This window comes from Phacochoerus africanus, chromosome 3 (assembly GCF_016906955.1).
Source record: "Phacochoerus africanus isolate WHEZ1 chromosome 3, ROS_Pafr_v1, whole genome shotgun sequence".
NCBI classification, from domain to species: domain Eukaryota; kingdom Metazoa; phylum Chordata; class Mammalia; order Artiodactyla; family Suidae; genus Phacochoerus; species Phacochoerus africanus.
Window position 1 is genome coordinate 23291713 of NC_062546.1, and position 19560 is coordinate 23311272.

General features: G+C 41.4%; 1 protein-coding gene across 6 annotated transcripts in view; it reads left to right on the top strand.

Moving 5' to 3' along the window:
* The window catches only part of NDRG3 (NDRG family member 3), an 81102-nt gene that overhangs the window by 55002 nt on the left and 6540 nt on the right, over window positions 1-19560 (top strand). For all 6 annotated transcript variants that reach the window (XM_047771150.1, XM_047771151.1, XM_047771153.1 and 3 more), the window contains 4 exons: window positions 12059-12162; window positions 13223-13288; window positions 13411-13462; window positions 18852-18899. In XM_047771150.1, the coding sequence (XP_047627106.1) occupies window positions 12059-12162; window positions 13223-13288; window positions 13411-13462; window positions 18852-18899 (270 nt within the window). The remainder of the gene's footprint in view (window positions 1-12058; window positions 12163-13222; window positions 13289-13410; window positions 13463-18851; window positions 18900-19560) is intronic.

Consider the following 19560-nt stretch of genomic DNA (forward strand, 5'->3'; position numbering starts at 1 on the left):
CTTTTATCACTACGTTGCAAGTGTTTTAGGAGCTCTGTGGCAGAAATGGTGTGAAGACCAAATATATATTTCTTATGATAAATCACAACATCACAGATGACCTGTGAAGAAGGAAAGGAATAAATGAGCCATAAGTTTGGAGAGCTGTGAGGGGTCTGGAGTAGTTGGGGAGATGAAAACAACATACGGGGGAGTAATATGTGCTCAGCCGTAGCCTGTGTATTGAGGGAAAATGGTTGGTGGGGAGAAAAATCAGCATTTAGTACTCCTGATGTGTAAGACACTTTGACAAGTACTTGAAGGCACAAACTCAGTTATTTTCCACGTGGTTCTATCAGACTTACTTTAAGATGGAGAAATTGAGGGCCAGAGAGGCAACGTCACTTGCCACCATTATCCAACTAGCAAGTGGTTTGAACCCAGGTCAGGCTAACTCCAGAGTGCATTGTTTTTTCTTTTATTGAGATGAATTTTATCAAAGTTACACATTGACATATATTTTAGAGGAGAGAAGTTTTTCAGGGCTTCTTATAAAGAATCTGCCACCCATCCCATTTCCTGCTTCTTAGAGCTAACCGCTTTAATTCTTTTAGCTAATTCTTTTGGGTTTTGCCTTTTTAATTAAGGTATTACTTATAGTGAAGGACACAAATCGTAAGTGCTACTCAGTGACCTTTTACATTATATGCCTATATTCTCATGTAACCACCACCAAGTCAAAATATAGAACATTTCTATTACCTCAGAAGGGTTCCCTCATGCCAATTCCTAATCACTAATCCCCTTCCCCAAGCAAGGTAGTCACTATTCTGTTACTGCTATAGGTTATTTTGCCTCTTCTTGAGCTTCATACAAATGTAATTATAGTGTAGACTCTTCTGGGGCCAGCTTCTTCTTTTTTTTTTTTTTTGTCTTTTGTCTTTTTTGTTGTTGTTGTTCTTGCTATTTCTTGGGCCGCTCCCGCGGCATATGGAGGTTCCCAGGCCAGGGGTTGAATCGGAGCTGTAGCCACCAGCCTACGCCAGAGCCACAGCAACTCGGGATCCGAGCCGCGTCTGCAACCTACACCACAGCTCATGGCAATGCCGGATCGTTAACCCACTGAGCAAGGGCAGGGACCGAACCCGCAACCTCATGGTTCCTAGTCGGATTCGTTAACCACTGCGCCACGACGGGAACTCCCTGGGGCCAGCTTCTTTTGCTCAGTGTAGTCTGAGATTCAACTGTGTCATTCTCTATATCAGTAGTTCATTCTTTTATTCTGCGTAGCAGTCCATTGTATTATATTCCACAACTGTTCCTATGAACATTTCAGTTGTTTCCCTTTTTTTTTGGCCACAGCTGTGGCGTTCAGAAGCTCCTGGACCAGCGATTAAACCCATGCATCACAGCTGCGGCAACACCGGATCCCTAACCTGCTGGGCCACACAGAACCTCTCTGATCTTTTGTTTTTGTTTTATGAATAAAGTTTCTATGAACCTTTTTTTTTTTTTTTTGCTTTTTAGGGCCGCTCCTGTGGCATTAGGAAGTTCCCAGGCTAGGGGTTGAATTGGAGCTACAGCTGCTGGCCTACACCACAGCCACAGCCACTCGGGATCCGAGCCTCATTTGTGACCTACACCACAGTTCACAGCAATGCCAGATCCCTGACCCACTGAGTGAGGCCAGGGATCAAACCTGCATCCTCATGGAGATGAGGATTTGTTTCTGCTGTGCCACAGTGGGAACTCCCCTATGAACATTCTTTGATATGTCTTTTGGGATACATGCCTCAATTTTCTTTACCTCCATTTCTCTAAATATGCATATATTTCCACTTAATGATTTTTCAGTCATAGGCCTTATCTGTTGGCATTCCATCATGAAAGATTATTTCTCTCTCTCTCTCACACACACGCATGCACTGACCCCATGACACATATTTATGTTTTCCAACACTCCATTCTTTGAATATAATATAATTTGGATTAGGTCAATTTCCAGCATTTCCACTAGCATGTAAATGTTTCTTAGAGCTGAGCCATGACATCTTTCTTTTTCTGTACATTACTTCTCTACCAAGTGACAGTGTTAGAATTTGTAAATAAAGAACACTGGAGGGGCTGCACCCATGGCATGTGGCAGTTCCCAGGCTAGGGATCAGATTGGAGCTATAGCTGTTGGCCTACACCGCAGCTACAGCAACACAGGATCCGTGCGGTGCCTGCAAACTACTCCACAGCTCACGGCAATGCCGGATCCTTAACCCACTGAACGAGGCCAGGGATCAAACCTGCAGCCTCATGGTTCCTAGTCAGATTTGTTTCCGCTGCTCCACGGTGGGAACTCCGGTTTTACTATTTTTTAAACATCTTACATATGGACATTTCCCCTTCTACTGCTTGAAAGTTATATTATCCAATTGTTTTAACTCCAATCTATGATCTTCCATCACTTCTTCCAAATTATTTGTTGTTTCTCTAGTATTTTGAGGCTCCTTTTTTATTAGTCCTGCAGATTAGAGATCATGGTTGCTTTATCCAGTCAATGTCTATTCAGAGTTACCTGCATGTTAATCATTTTCTTTGCTCTTCATTCTTTCTCACATCTCAGAATTTTCTTCTGGAATAATTTTCTTTTTCTCTGAATTACGTCCTTTAGAATTTGCTTTAGCAAGAGAGGGTATGCTTGTGGTAAACTCTGTTTTTCTTTATCTGAGAATGTTTGTGAGTGCGTCCCTAAAAAGCAAAATAAATAAATATTAAAAATCATTGCAATTCTCACTTAAAAAAAATGTATCTACATTGGTTCATTAATGGTGACAAATGTACCATAATAATATAAGATGTTAAGCATAAGGGAAAATTTGTGCGGGATGTATGAAACTCTGTACTACCTTTGTAAGTTTTTTGGTAAATCTAAAACTTTTTAAATTAAAGGTTTATTTTATCAAAATTGGAAAAAAAAAAAAAAAGAACACTGGGGGGAAATTGCAAAAGTGATAGGAAGGCAGTTTGTTTCTAGTTTCTGCCCTTTTTTTTTTTGTCTTTTCTAGGGCCGCACCCATGGCAGCATATGGAGGCTAGGCGTCCAATTGGAGCTGTAGTTGGTGGCCTACACCACAGCCACAACAACTCGGGATCCGAGCCGTATCTGTGACCTCCTACACCACAGCTCACGGCAACGCCGGATCCTTAACCCACTGAGCGAGGCCAGGGCTCGAAGCCACAACCTCATGGTTCCTAGTCGGATTCATTAACCACTGAGCCACAATGGGAACTCCTCTAGTTTCTGCCTTTTAAGGGAAAAAAAAAAAAAAAAATTCAAGGCTTGTCACACAGAAGTCCTGGTGACACTCATCTCAGCAGCCTTTGGGTCAAGTTTCTCCATCCCGTGGGCTGTTTCCAGGGTCCATTCAGAGGACAGAAATCACACACTTTGAGTAGAGAAAATTTAACATAAAATACAGTTAACTAGTTGAAGGTGGCTTACTTCTCAACGAGGTAAAAGAGGACTCTGGAAGATCCAAAAACAGCAGGTAGAAAAACAGCAGCTACTCCTAGGCTGAGCAAGTGTGGACACTGAAGGAACTAGGGACTTAGTTGAGCCCTACCACCAAGCTCAAGAGTCAGGCCTCTTCAAAAAAGGCACTGTTTGCATAGAAAGTATAGCCATCCAGTAGTGAAGAAACTTGCCAGAAGGTGAGAGCTGTAACTGGTCCATAGAGCCACTCACCAGATGGGGGAGACCTTGGTCTAAAATAAGATCTGAGCAGCTGCAGAGGCTACAGAAGCTGCAGCTGAATGGGGAGAATATGGGCCTAGTAGCTGTTATACACGGTCTATGAGAATTCCTGCCACCTTGAGCCACTGGCTCCTGTGCTAAATTTAAAAAAAAGGACTGGGAGCCTACTGTTGCACAACAGGATCAGTGGCATCTTGGCAGTGCTGGGATGTGAGTTCAGTCCCTGGCCTGGTACAGTGGGTTAAAGGATCCGGTATTGCCACAGGTGTGGCTTAGGTCACACCTGTGGATTGGATCTGATCCCTGTCCTGGGAACTCCATATGCCACAGGGCAGCCAAAACAGAAAAAAAAAAAATTTTTTTTTAATTTAAAATAAATAAAAAAGGACTGGCACACAGAAACTGTTCATGCAGTCTAGCTCCAGTATTAGAAAGAATGGTGAGTTCCTGTTGTGGCACAGCAAAAACAAATCCGACTAGCAACCATGAGGTTGTGGGTTTGATCCCTGGCCTCACTCATTGGGTTAAGGATCCGGTGTTGCCATGAACTGTGGTGTAGGTCGCAGATGTGGCTCGAATCTGGCATTGCTGTGGCTGTGGTTGGTGGCTGCAGCTCTGATTAGACCCCTATCCTGGGAACCTCCATATGCCTCGGTGCAGCCCTAAAAAGACAAAACAACCAAAAAAGAGAAAAAATAAAGAATGGTGGGTCTGAGGCTGAGAATAACTGGCACAGGTGCTTTCCCCTGTGACTAGTAATCCCTGTCTATCTGTCCATATTTAATAAAAGATGGATCACTGCAAGGAGAGGCTTGTCACTTGGGCAATTAGACTGGGCCATTTCCTTGGGTAACCCCTGACATCAACAGCTTCAGATCTTTTCTCTGGGACTGGTCAGATTCCCCAGATAAGTCTTGAGGTTACACACCAATGTAACTAATTGGGGCTTTTGATAAGGATTGCGTTGAATCTGTAGATCAGTTTGGGGAGCATTGCTGTCTTAACAATACTGTTTCAGTCTATAAACTTGGAGTGTGTCTATTCAGTTATTTGGGTCTTTTAAAATTTCTTTCAGCACCATTTTCTAGTGAAATCTTACACTTCTTTTGCATATTTATTTATGAGTATTTTATTTTGGAGGTGCTGTTGTAAGTAAAATGCTTTGTTAATTTCATTTTAAATTGTTTCTTGCTAATGTATAGAAATAGAATTAAATTTTTGTATAAAGGATCTTGTATCCTTCAACCTTACCGAACTAGTTTATTACCTCTAATTGTTTTCTGTGTGTGTGTGGATTCCTTAAGATTTTCTATATACAAGCTTATGTCGTTTCTGATGAACATGGTTTTATTTGTTCTTTCCAGTCTGGATATGTTTTCTTTTTCTTGCCTAGGCAAACCTTTCTAGGCTTTGGATAGAACTTCTGGTACAATGTCAAATAGAAGTAATAAGTGAACATCCTTGTCTTGTTTCTGATCTTGGGAAAAACTATTCAGTGTTTGACCATTAGGTATAATGTTAGCCGTGGATTTTTCATAGATGCCCTTTATCAGATAGAAGTTCTCTTCTATTCCTAGTTTGTTGAGTGCTTTTATCATGAAATTGTCTTGGATTCTGACAATTTCTGTATCTGTTGAGATGTATGTGTGACTTATGCTCTTTATTCTTTTAACATGGTATAGTATACCGATTGATTTTTGTATGTTGAACCAGGCTTGCATTCCTTGGATAAACCCCACTTGCACATGGTTTGTAATCCTTTTTATATGTTTCATTTCGTTTACTAGTATTTTGTAAGGATTTTTCTGTCTATATCCGGAAGGGGTATTAGTCTGTACACTTTGGTTGTCTTTCTGTGGATTTGGTATTAAGGTAATACTTAGACTCATCAAAGGAGTTGATGTATTCTCCCTTTTATTTTTTGTAACCATTTGGGAAGGATTGCTATTATTCTTTAAATGTTTGGCAGAATTCACAGTGAAGCCATCTGGGCCAAAGCTTTTCTTTATAGAAAGTTTATATATTACTGATTTAATCTCTTTAACTGTTATATAGATCTATTCAGATTTTTCTGTTTCTTCTTGAGGCACTTTAGGTGGTCTGTGTCTGTTTAGGAATTTGTCAGTTTCCCTTAGGTTATCTAAATTGTTGGTGTACAGTTATTTATAATGTTCTCTCTCTCTCTCTTTTTTTTTTTTGTCTTTTTGCCTTTTCTAGGGCCGCTTCCTGCAGCGTATGGAGGTTCCCAGACGAGGGGTCCAATCGGAGCTGTAGCCACTGGCCTCCGCCAGAGCCACAGCAACGGAGGATCCGAGCCGCGTCTGCAACCTACACCACAGCCCACGGCAACGCCGGATCCTTAACCCGCTGAGCAAGGCCAGGGATCGAACCCGCAACCTCATGGTTCCTAGTCAGATTCGTTAACCACTGCACCACGACGGGAACTCCTATAATGTTCTCTTATAATTATCTTTCTGTAAAGCTGATAGTGATGTCTCCTCTTTCATTCCTGTTATTGATCATTTTGAGTCTTGTCTCTGTTTTACTTGGTCAGTCTAACCAATTTTTGGTTTCACTGACTTTCTCTGTTCTTTTTCTATCCTCTATTTCATATATTTCCGCTCTAATCTTTATTATTTCCTTCCTTCTGCTTGCTTTCAGTTGAGTCTTCTCCTTTTAGTTTCTTAAGATGAAGGGCTACTTACAAATTTGAGATGTTTCTTCTTTCTTAATACAGGAATTTACTGCTATAAATTTCCTTCTAAGTATTCCTTTAGCTTCATCCTTAAGGTATTTTCATTCATTTCAAAGTATATTCTAACATATGATTTCTTCTTTGATCTGTTATTATTTAGGGGTATGTTATTTAATTTTCCAAATTTCCTTTTTTATTTTATTTTTGGGTTTTTTTGTGCTTTTTAGGGCCATACCAGAGGCATACGTGGAGGTTCCCAGGCTAGAGGTCTAATTGGAGCTACAGCTGCCAGCCTACACTGAAGCCACAGCAATGCCAGGTCCGAGCCATGTCTGCAATCTACACCACAACTCACGACAACACCAAATCCTTAACCCACTGAGCGAGGGTAGGGATCAAACCCGAAACCTCATGGTTCCTAGTCGGATTCAATTCCTCTGCACCATGATGGGAACTCCTCCTCCTTTTATTGATTTCTAATTCCACTGTGGTCAAGGGATATTCTTTTTTTTTTTTCTTCTTCTTCGTCTTTTTGCCTTTTTCTAGAGCCGATCCCGAGGCATATGGAGGTTCCCAGGCTAGGGGTCTAATCAGAGCTGTAGCCACCGGCCTATGCCAGGGCCACAGCAACGCGGGATCCGAGCTGCATTTGCGACCTACACCACAGCTCACGGCAACGCCGGATCCTAACCCACTGAGCAAGGGCAGGGATCAAACCTGCAACCTCATGGTTCCTGGTCGGATTCCTTAACCACTGCGCCACGACAGGAACTCCATTTTTTTTTTTTGGATATTCTTAATATTTCATTCCTTTTCAAATGTACTGAGACTTGTTTTATGTCCTGACATGGTCTATCCCAGAGAATATTCCATGTACACCTTAGAAGAATGTATATTTATTCTACTGCTATTAAGTGGAATGGTCTATAAAATGTCTGTCTGTTAGGCCTGATGCTTTGTAGTATTGTTCAGTTCTTCTGTTTCCTTGTGATCTTCTGCCTTATTATTCTATCTTAATTGAAAATGGGGATTAAAGTTGCCGACTATTATTGTTGAATTTTCTGTTTCTCCCTTCAACTCAGTTTCATTTTGCTTCATGTGTTTTGTTATATCTTCCTGATAGTATCTTCTTTAAAGAGGACTGTCAGCCAATCCGCCTTGTATCATCTTTACCCGCTGCTTGCAAAGAGAACAGGTGCTCACAATTCTTGGGCCTCTTCAGGCTCCTCAGTATATATGTTCACTGACTTTCACTCCCTGCATGGCCAGCCTAGCAGCTTTACTGAGTCTGTTAAATGGGTGATTACAGTCTTCCTTCTGCTTTCCCACTTTCAAAATGTTACTGCAGTTGTCACTTTTCCTTGTTGTCTTTGTCTTTATGAGTTTATGGCTTATAAAGAAAAAATTTTGCTGTTATTTTTATGCTTTTCCTGGAAGGAGTAAAGAAAGCTGTTTTAATCCAGCATCTTTAATTGGAAGTTTTCAAGACCATGATCTTTCCACTGCATAGTCCTAGGTAGAGTGTGTTCTTTCCTGAAGACATAGGATGCTTGCTTGAAGGTTTGTTTTTTGTTTTGTTGCCATATCTACAGCATGCGGAAGTTCCCAGGCTAGTGATCAGACTGCTATGTGAACCATTGTCACGTAGTAGTGACAATGCCAGATCCTTAACCAATAGGCCACTGGGGAACTCCAGGATACTTGGTTTTGACTGTAGACCTTAAAAACCACTTTACAAAATTTACAAAATTCCATGCCAAGTGCTCAGCAAGAGACAAAGGTATATAAGATATGGCTCTTATTCTTCAGGCACTCACCCTGTGGGAAGATGAGATGTACAGAAATACTACCATAGCATGTGTTAAAAAGGGTAAGTAATAAGCACTACCTTTCATTGAATACCTACAGATTTCAGACATATTATATATTGCAGACATTAATCAAGTCAATCTAATAATCTCACAACGGGAACTGTATCATTCCCGCTTTACAGGTGAAGAATGTATTGGTTTGTATAAGGTCAGGAGCTAACAGCATATCAAGGGAGATTTGAAACCAGGTGTGCCTGACTCTGAAGCTTTCCTCTTTTTTACTATATCAGGGTATCAAGGAGAGGCCCCATGAAGGGCCTAGAGGAATTCAAAGGCAAGAGAGGAAAGGGGAGGCTTTAAGATTGAGGTATCCCAGCAGGGCCTGGAAGAATGGAGAAAATCCAACATTTTAGATTTGAGGAGGAAGGTGATCATTCCAAGGAATGGCGAAGAGTTTGCTCAAAAGCAAAGAGGAAGGGGAGTTTCCATTGCAGCTCAGATCCCGAGTTGCTGTAGCTGCAGCATAGGCCAGCAGCTGTAGCTCCAATTCCACCCCTAGCCTGGGAACTTCCATATGTTGCACATGTGGCCCTAAAAAAGCAAAAAAAAAAAGAAGTAGAAGAAGAAGAAACAGAGGAAGGAATTATAAGATGTATTTGGGGGTTCTAATTAACCTGGGGGAGACTTAGTGTAGGATACCTGCACAGGTTGATTAGCCAGAGAAGCACCTGATGTGGAAGAACAAGGCCTTGAGGTGTTTGCATTCAAATTGTAGACATTAATACTATTTCAAATAAGGAAAAGCTTAGATGAGAATTTTAATGATTTCTATAAAATAAGAATATCTTCACAATATATACATAATGTGTTTAATTAAAAACATGTGATGGAGTTCTTGTCGTGGCACAGTGGTTAATGAATCCGACTAGGAACCATGAGGTTGTGGGTTTGATCCCTGCCCTTGCTCAGTGGGTTAACGATCCGGCATTGCCGTGAGCTGTGGTGTGGGTCGCAGACTCGGCTCAGATCCCGCGTTGCTGTGGCTCTGGCGTAGGCTGGTGGCTGCAGCTCAGATTAGACCCCTAGCCTGGGAACCTCCATATGCTGCCGGAGCGGCTCAAGAAAAGGCAAAAAAAAAAAACCTTGTGAGGCAGATACAGAGAACAATTTGGGGTGGGGGAGATTGGGAGTTTGGGATTAGCAGATTAAAATTTACATACAGGATTGATAAACAACAAGGTCCTACAGTGTAGGACAGAGAACTATATATTTAATATCCTGGGGTAAACCATAATGGAAAAGAATATGAATAAGATTATACATAACTATACCACTTGCTATACATCAGAGATTAACACAACATTGTAAATCAACTACACTTCAATAAAATTTTTTTATAAAAATATGAGGTCATAGACAGTAGATTGTCACAAGGCTGAAGAATTCATTTGAAATTTAAGCAAGCATGAGTTCTTGTCGTGGCTCAGTGGAAACAAATCTCACTAGTATCCATGAGGACACAGGTTCGATCCCTGGCCTCACTCAGTGGGTTAAGGATCTGGCATTGCCGTGAGCTATGGTGTAGGTCCCAGATGCAGCTCAGATCCTGCATTGCTGTGGCTGTGGTATAGGTCAGCAGCTACAGTAGCTCTGATTCGACCCCTAGCCTGGAAACCTCCATATGCCGCAGGTTAGGCCCTAAAAAGACAAAAGAAAAGAAAAATTTAAGCAAGCAAAAAAAAAAAAAAAGTTGCCTGGTGATCTAGCAGTTAGGACTCAGGGTTGTCACTGCTGTGATTCTGGTTCGATCCCTGGCAAGAGAACTTGCACATGCCACAGGTGTATCCAAAAAAAAAAAAAAATTAGGCAAGCAAATGCATGTATTGCTCTTATTGCTTTGAAGTGGAAGCAAATAAAGTTTCTAAACATTAATAATGTCATCTTCACTAATAAGAAAAACCCCACAGTGATATCCCCTTTTCTATCTATCAAATTAGCAAAATCAAAGAAGAGTGATCATTTGTACTGGCAAGGATTCAAGAAAACAAGTGGTATAAATAAGTCCTGGTAAGGAATGCCCTCTGCCATACTTGTAAGTGGAAAGACAGTGTGGCACGACGTGTCTAGCAGAGTACAGTTTGTGTTTTTATACGCAACAGCTTTTCCTAAGACGTTCCATTGACGCAAACCATTTTTATCGCCTTTACACCACTATCATTTCTTCCCTTTTTTTTTTTTTTTTTTTTCCCTCAAGGACCTGGGGAGAATGCAATATGATACTGTTCTACCATCATGGCTTAGGAACCAGGAATGAATTTCTGTAATTATTTATTCAATTTGTTCTGGTATCTCTCAGCTTCATTTGACAGTCTGGGAAATGTCCTCAGAAGTCCTTAAGCTTGTTTGTATCTTGGGTTGTGATCTAGTGATTTTCTTCCCTTTTTTATCTCAAACTTTGCTGCTCAGTTTCCTCTCCAAACCTTCAAGGGGGAGCTGGAGAAATCATTTCATTTCTAATTGCCATGTGGTTCACTTTTCTTACTGTAATATCTTCAGCACCCAACCATGTTTCCTTGGAGTGGCTCCGGTGCCCTTTAAGTTTTGGGTAGACTCTGATCCACTTGGTCAGTTTCCACCTGTACTCTTGGCTCATTTTGCCCGTATCGCAGTAAGAACGCAAACACGTTCTCCTTATCTCTCTCTCTACCATGCTTGCTGTTGGTGACCTTTACACACTGCCCTAGATTGAGTAACTGACTCTCTCACTATCACTGATAGATTTCTTTTCTCCAATGCAAACATTTTCCCTTCTGCTTAAAACTACTTACTGGGGTATGTGAGTGTACACATATGTATATATGTGCTTTTGTATACAAAAAACCTGGCAGCTGGTTCTGGTGGTCTCCAAGAAGGCCAGCAAGAGAGGGACCACCAGACAGTGCGTAGTGGGGAGGGAGATTCTCTTTTTACTGATAGACCATTTGTTTCTCTTAAATTTTATATAGAGAATATAGCCAATATTTCATAATAACTTTAGATGGAATATGATCTATAAAATTTTTGAATTATATTGTATGCTTGAACTAATGTAAACAACTCTGCCTCAGTAAAAACATAGTGTTAGTAATAAGATTAAATGGTAAATTGACTAATAAAATATCATAAATAGAATTTAATATATAATTCTATAATGTATATTATTGAACAATAGTCTATAGATATGTTGGTTATATTGAAGATACACATTATGCAAATTTATGGCTACTAATAGAAATGTTACTTTCCATTTATTTTACAGTTTACAGTTCATATAACTTTTGTTATTTAGTCTTTAAAGCAGCCCTGTTAGGTACCTGGTTATTAGCTTCATATTACAAACACTATTTTTATGAGAATGGCAGAACATGAAAAAAAAAAAACACGTACACACATAAATAAGGAAACTAGCATCCTGAATGGTTAGGTAACCTAAGTTTCAGAGCTAATACTTGAGTCGTAGTTTAGTGCAATTTCTACTCTTCTGCAGGGAAGGATATTCAGAGCATATATCTAGGTTTTCGTGCTTGACCTGGAGTTGATTACCAGCCTTTTCTATCATAGATTCTTTGGTGCCCTTATCCAGCACAGAATATGGCACTGAACCAGACTGATGCAGATAAAAAAGATGTCAACCCTTCATCCTACCAGTACATCAGTAGGCCCCATGCTCTACCCGCTTCCCATCATGGGCAGGGAGCTGTGGCTTTGGGCACTGAGAATGCAAACCAAACAATATAGACTTGTCCTGTAGCTCAGAAGTTTATCCATGTCTTCTTTTAATTGTTGTAGGAAGAGTTGCAAGCCAACCTGGACCTGATTCAAACCTACAGACTACATATTGCCCAAGATATCAACCAAGAAAACCTACAGCTCTTCCTGAGTTCTTATAACGGGTACAGTTATTTCTATTCCTTCACTTAAATGGAGACCAGGTCTAAGAGATACTGGATATTTAAGAGAGAGGAGAAAGGGACGTAAACTACTTCTTCCAGTGTTGTGTGATGGCATTGCTCAAGTTTGATCCCAAGCTTAGGAACTTCTGTATGCCTTGAGTACGGCCAAAAACAGAAAAGAAAACAGCTTTCAAGAGGAATGAATGAACTGAATGAATGAAACTGGAGGCTATTTCAGCCCCGTTCAACCACAAGTTATAGTTTTAAGATGTTTTTGAGACCAAAAGTACCTACAGTTATGTACACACACACAAAATTGAGGTGGCACAGAAAAATGAATGTAGAGAAAGCAAAAGATAGAAGCCGTGGACTTCAGTCTCTCTCTACTGATATCCTGTCATCAGGCAGAAGTGATATGTGAACACTAGTAAAATTTTCTTTTGTTTGTGTATTCCCAAACCTGTCACATCTCTCGCAGTCACTGAGAGAAACCTAATTCCTATCTTGGGACCCTCTTCTCCAAGGTAAAAATGTTAGCTCCTAGCTTTCTGGGTACATGAGGAATTGGTTCAGCCGTAACTTACCCAGAATTGCGCAGCCAGTCAGAAGCAAAGCCAGGTTTTGAACCCAGTCTCTCTAAGCTCCTTCCTCTATATAACAGAACCTTCTTATTTTTAGTTGATATCAGAAAGGTTATTAAATACTGCGCCAAACTGTTAGTTACCAGGAAAATGGTTCCCCAAAAAAGTTCCCCTTAAAAAATTATTGCTATAAACTGGTTGAAAAATTAAACACTTTGGACTTGAGGATTTCAGTAGCATTGCTGTTAATTGTTGAAGTTGCCTCCTTTTAGCATCCCACAGTGTCCCTTTTTTTGCTCTATACCACTCAGGATGCCACTGACGAGGCTATTTGGAAATAAAGTGCACCCTTCCCTCATCAGGTGTGAAGGAAAGATAGTTTTAGGATTCCTTGATACACTTTGTTTCTTACAACCAGGAAGTAACTTGAATTGCTATGATCTTACCTGAAAAGGGCATTGTTTCCTTTGTTTTTCTAGACGCAAAGACCTGGAGATTGAAAGACCCATCCTGGGACAAAATGATAACAAATCAAAGACATTAAAGTAAGTCCCTCAGTCTCCCCACTAAGTTGCTTAACATCTCTGCCTTTGATAGACGAAGTCAGGGTTCAGTGGAGGGTACGTGTTGCTTGCTGAGTGTCACCTCTTATTTTGCTTTCCCCCAGGTGTTCTACTTTATTGGTGGTAGGTGACAATTCACCTGCAGTTGAGGCTGTGGTAAGTATGTCCTGATCTTGTGAAGATGAAGGAGATGAAGTACAATCAGTTGGGAATAGCATACCACTGATGCACTAGAAATAGTTGGTAGATACTAGTTTTTGCTTTTTCTGATTATATATACCAAGGTTTGCTCTTGACTGTCCAGTCTGGAAAAAGAATTCCTCGGTGACTGCTAGGTTTCATCAGAAGGGATCAGTATTGCCCTTGACTGCTCTGGGTAGTGCATTGCAGTCCACTTTGTGGCAAGTAGTACAACTAAACACCATTTGTTTATCGTCAGATTTCTGACAGCTCCGGCCTTCTGTAGCCACTGCAAATCTGGAACTGTATCAGCAGGCTGGAAGGCAGCTGAGCGCCTGGATGCTTTTCCCTACATCTTTCTCAAACATGTAGCACATTGGTAAAAATAATATATGCTCATTGTAGAAAATTGGTAATTAGAAAAAATCATGATCCCATTAACCCAAAGACAACCTGTTATCTTTTTCTTTAACATAGATTGGATGGTATTAGAGATACAAGGTTTTGGGACTTGATTACTTAACACTATTGACAGCATATTTCCATATTATAAAGTCAGTGTGTCTATAAGTACTCAGTCTTATAAATATACTCTTACTTATTTAATCTCATTCTCCAATTGATTATTTCTTTTTTGGGGGGTGGGGACTCACCCGCGTCCCTGGGCCAGGGATCAAACCTGCGCCACAGCACTAACCTGAGCCACAGCAGCAACAATGCCAGATCCTTAACCCACTGAGCCACCAGGGGACTCCATCCTGTTGATTATCTCTGATTTTGCTCCATTAATAATGTTGCTGTTGAATGTCCTTATAGAGTCTTTGCCAGAATGTTTGATTGTTTCCCTAGGATGAGATGGAATTAGTATGTCAATAATCATAAACTGGAGGAGTTCCTGTTGTGGCTCAGCGGTAACAAACCTGGCTAGCATCCATGAGAATATGGGTTTGATCCCTGGGTTAAGGATGCAGCATTGCCGTGAGCTGTGATACAGGTCACAGACACGGCTTGGATCTGGTGTTGCTGTGGCTGTGGAGTAGGCCAGCAGCTATACCTACGATTTGATCCCTATATGCTGCATACGCAGCCCTAAAAAGAAAAAAAATCAAAAACTGGAGTTCCTTGGTGACTCAGCAGGTTAAGGATCTGGCATTATCACTGCAGTGGCTCAGGCTGCTGCTGAGGTGTGGGTTCAGTCCCTTGCCTGGGAATTTCTACATGCTGTGGGTGCAGCCAAAAATATCATAAGCCTTTGTAAGTTTTGTTTTTTTTTTCTTTGTAAGGTTTTTAATACATTTTGCCAGAGTCCTTTCCAGAAAAGATGTAACAGTGTGTTGCCACTGGCAATGTATGAGAGTGCCTGTTTCACAGCATGCTGTTCAGCATAACTTTTAAATTGTATTAGTAGTTTAACTTGATTAAAATTGGTATTCCCCCACCCCACCCCACCCCTTTTTTTTTTTTTTGCTTTTTTTTAAGGGCCGCATCCATGGCATATGGAGGTTCCCAGGCTAGGGGTTGAATCAGAGCTGTAACCACAGCAACAACAGATCCAAGCCGGGTCTTAAGACCTTCAGACAGCTCATGGCACGGCCAGGGATCAAACTCGCATCTTCGTGGATATTAGTCGGATTCGTTTCTGCTGTGCCACAACGGGAACTCTGGTATCCCACTGTTTTCATTTACACTTCTTTAATTACAGATGAATCTGACAATTTTTCATAAGTCTGTTATCATTTGCTTCTTTCCCATAGCATACATAACTAAGTATCTGCATGAAATTATCTGGTTTCCTTCCCTTCTGCCCTATTTAGAACAAAATATTAGGGAGTAAGGCTTTTTGGAAAAGGAATCTAATACTTAGCCAGAGATGTTGACACAGAAGAGAAAGTTGCTTGGCAGGGGAATGTTTGTAGGGTGAGATAGATGTGGCAATAGAATATATTTGCACTTCCCTGAATTGCCCTGTAAAACATTCTGTGTCTAGCGTAAAATACATGGTGTGGCTTGAGCACAGAGGCAAATAACCCCCAACTGAAAAAAATAAAAATCCCCAAAGATAGAGTTCCTATCATGGTTAATGAACCTGACTCTAGTATCCATGAGGATATGGGTTCGATCCCTGGCCTTGCTCAGTGGGTTATGGCTTAGATCCCATGCTGCTGTGGCTGTGGCTGTGGCACAGTCTGGCAGCTGCAGCTCCAATTCCACCCCTAGCCAGGGAATTTCCATATGCTGCAGGTGCAGCCCTAAAAAGCAAAAAAGAAAAAAATCACAAATGTGTACTTAAAGCAGGAGAATGCTGAATTGTCTTTTTAAAATTGCATGGACTCCAAGTTCCCATGTGACGCAGTGGATTAAGGATCCGGCATTGCTGCAATTGCAGCTCGGGTTTGTTTGCTGGCCCAGCAACTTCCACATGCTGTGGATGTGGCCGAAAAAATAAAAATAAATAAAAATTTAAATTGCATGGACTTAAAGCAACATTACCAATTATATTGCAAGACTATATAAATTGACCAATGCAGATAAGATCTTTTTCTCTGATTTCCACACTTTCTCAATACTTGTAGAGAAGAACTTTAGATGCCCTTTCTGTACCACACACTAGGTGCTCTTCTAGATGTGTTCAAAACTAGCTCCCCTTCTAGAGCCTTTTATCCCATAAATTGGTAGAGATTAAATGGCTGTGCCCCTGCACAGAACAGCAGGGAGAAACTCCACAAGTTCTGCTCAGTCACTGTTGCTAGCTCTTCTTGCTCACTTATTCATTCAGCATCGTATTTTGGCGTCTCGTATATGCTTGATGCTGTAGAGAATAAAATCAGATAAGATGGAGCCTGTGCATTTGAGAAGCTAGGGGAGAGTAGAGATGTCAAAAACCAACCATTGTGGAGTTCCTGTCGTGGCGCAGTGGTTAACGAATCCGACTAGGAGCCATGAGGTTTCGGGTTCGGTCCCTGCCCTTGCTCAGTGGGTTAAGGATCCGGCGTTGCCATGAGCTGTGGTGTAGGTTGCAGACGCGGCTCAGATCCTGCGTTGCTGTGGCTCTGGCGTAGGCCAGTGGCTACAGCTCCGATTCGACCCCTAGCCTGGGAACCTCCATATGCCACGGGAGCGGCCCAAGAAATGGCAAAAAGACAAAAAAAAAAACCAACCATTGTGCTTGGCGTACCAGACACTGAGGCTTTGTGTAAAGTTACAGAAATTACAAAGTGCTGAACCAAGGAAAGCATGATTTTATTATATTAAATCCAGACTTGGGAGTTCATTTTTCCAGAAAATACTTGTTATATATTTACTTTATTCTCAGCACTGTGCCTGGCAGTTAGGGATCCAGTTTTTACATTCTACTCTTTAGAGCACAATTCCATAGTAAGTAAATGGGTATGTTTGTTTGTCACTGCGTTGTCATTTGTATGGAGCAAAAACTTTGATTTGGTTATCCTAGCTTTTAAATAATCCCTTGATTTTATTTATTTGTTTATGTATTTATTTTTGCTTTCTTTTAGGGCCGTACTCGAGGCATATGGACATTCCCAAGCTAGGGATAGAATTGGAGCTATAGCTCCCCACCTTTGCCACAGCCACAGCAACATGAGTCTAAATCGCGTCTGCGATTTACACCACAGCTCACAGCAATGCCAGATCCTCCTTAACCCACTGAGCGAGGCCAGGGATTGAACCCGCATCCTCATGGATACTAGTCAGGTTAGTTTCCACTAAGCCACAATGGGAATTCCATAATCCCCTGATTTTGGAAGTTTTTAATATCTACCCATCAGAAATTCCCCAAAATAAATGTTCAGCTAGATTCCTGGTTCTTTTTTTTTTTTTGGCCACCCCAAGACATATGGCCTTCGTGGGCCAGGGATCCGATCTTAGCCACAGTTGAGACCTAAACTACACCTGCAGCAACACTGGATCCTTAACCCGCTGTACTGGGCCAGAAACAGAATTTGAGTCCCGGTGCACCCAAGACACCATCGATCCTGTTGCACCACATCGGGAGCTCCTGGATTCCTGGCTCTTGCCTATGTAATTTTAAAAACTCTCTTACTGACTTGCAGGCTCTGCAGTCTGTCATACAGGTGCCTGCTGGTTAATTTCCTAAGACAACTCATATCCTGTCACCTCAGAAGCCCTCCATGGCTTCTTGCCTCCCACAGCCCTCTCCCCGCAGTGTTTCCTCAGGCCGTGCATCTCTGTAACCCCACGCGTGCCCTGCACATTCACTTTGCATCCCCTGGGCCTTTGCTTATGCTTTCCCCTGACTCTGGAAGCCATCAAATGCCCACCCCTACTTACTCTATCTGTAGAAATCCTACCCATCCTTCTATACTCACTAAGCTCAGAAATGAAATATTTACGTGATCTCATTCTGCCTTGTGTTACATGTTTTCACCCTAGTAGATTCCATGTTCTTAGCACATGTGTGCTTGGGAAGCAGGTGTAAAGGAGAGATCGCGTTACTCAAGTTAACCATAAAACATTGTTAAACCTAGAGTTTATCTCCCTATATCCTACGGAGGTCCCTGCCTTTGTGGATACAAATGTAGGAGATACCAAACATGTACATATACAAGGTTGTAATTCTTAATTGTGATGACTGCTGTGGAGGAAGAAAAAGCAAACATAGGGGGGTTCAACCTTAGATGGAGTAACCAAGGTCTTGAGACAGAAGAGTGTAAGGAATAGCAAACCCCACCACCTCCAGAGCACAGGAAGGATGTGAGGAATGGGCAGAGGAGGTGCAAGGGTTCATTCAGAAGGGCCAGCTGTGCTGGGAAGTCCTCAAGACTCCAGTAGGTAAGGACTATGGTCCAGTTCACCGTTTATTTTTTTTTTATTTTATTTTTTTATTAGGGCTGAACCCGAGGCATGTGGAAGTACCTAGGCTAGGGGTTGAATCGTAGCTACAGCTGCCAGCTTACACCACAGCTCACAGCAACGCCTGGTCTCGGACCCACTGAGCAAGGTCAGGGATGGAACCTGCATCCTCAAGGATACTAGTCGGATTTGTTTCCGCTCCGCCACAACGGGAACTCCCAGTTCACGTTTAAAGAAGTACGTAACCATCCCAATGTTGTGCAGCCAGTAGGAGATATTAGAGTCAACATGTAGTTCTTTGAAGACTCTACTTGTAACAGATGCAGAAAATGAACTTAGTCAGATTTTTAGATCTGCTAAGAAATGTAAGATATAAAATACATCGTACAAATATATCTCCCAGTTTATATTTTGGCAATTTCTTTGGCTGATTCAGCCACCTCCAAACTGAGCTATTGCTCTTGGAAGATCCTTCTCATGCCAAGCTGTTTCTTATTTTTCTAGCAGTTCATAAAATTTTCTTTTCTTTTTTTAGGTTGAATGCAATTCTCGCCTGAATCCTGTAAATACAACATTGCTAAAGGTAATGTGTTTTTTCCTCGTAGCCAACCATTAGTAAATTATGCGTGGTTCAAAGTACTTTATTTCTGGAATAATTGCCCAGAAAGAAGGAAAGCTTTTATTTTTTTGTCTCTCTCTCTTTTTTTTTTTTTGTATTTTCTGGGGCCGCACCCACGGCGTATGGAGGTTCCCAGGCTAGGGGTCTAATCAGAGCTGTAGCCACCGGCCTACACCAGAACCACAGCAATGCCAGATCCGAGCCAAGTCTTCAACCTACACCACAGCTCATGGCAACGCCGCATCCTTAACCCACTGAGCAAGGCCAGGGATCGAACGCGCAACCTCATGGTTCCTAGTCGGATTCTTTAACTACTGAGCCACAATGGGAACTCCAGGAAATCTTTTCTTTTTCTCTGATTCTTTCTCTTAGAAAAAATTTTTTCTAAATATATTCTCATTGTACAAGATTGGAAAATAGAAAAAAAGAATGGAAATATAGAAGAATAAAATAAATGAAAATTATCCATAATCCTACCACCCAAAGGTAACCTCTGGTAAAAATACTGGTCTCTTTCCTGTACATTTTTACATCATTAAGGTTTTAGGCAGAGTTCTCTGTGGCTTAGTGGGTTAAGGATCCAGCGTTGTCACTTCTGTGGCTCTATTCACTGCTGTGTTGCAGG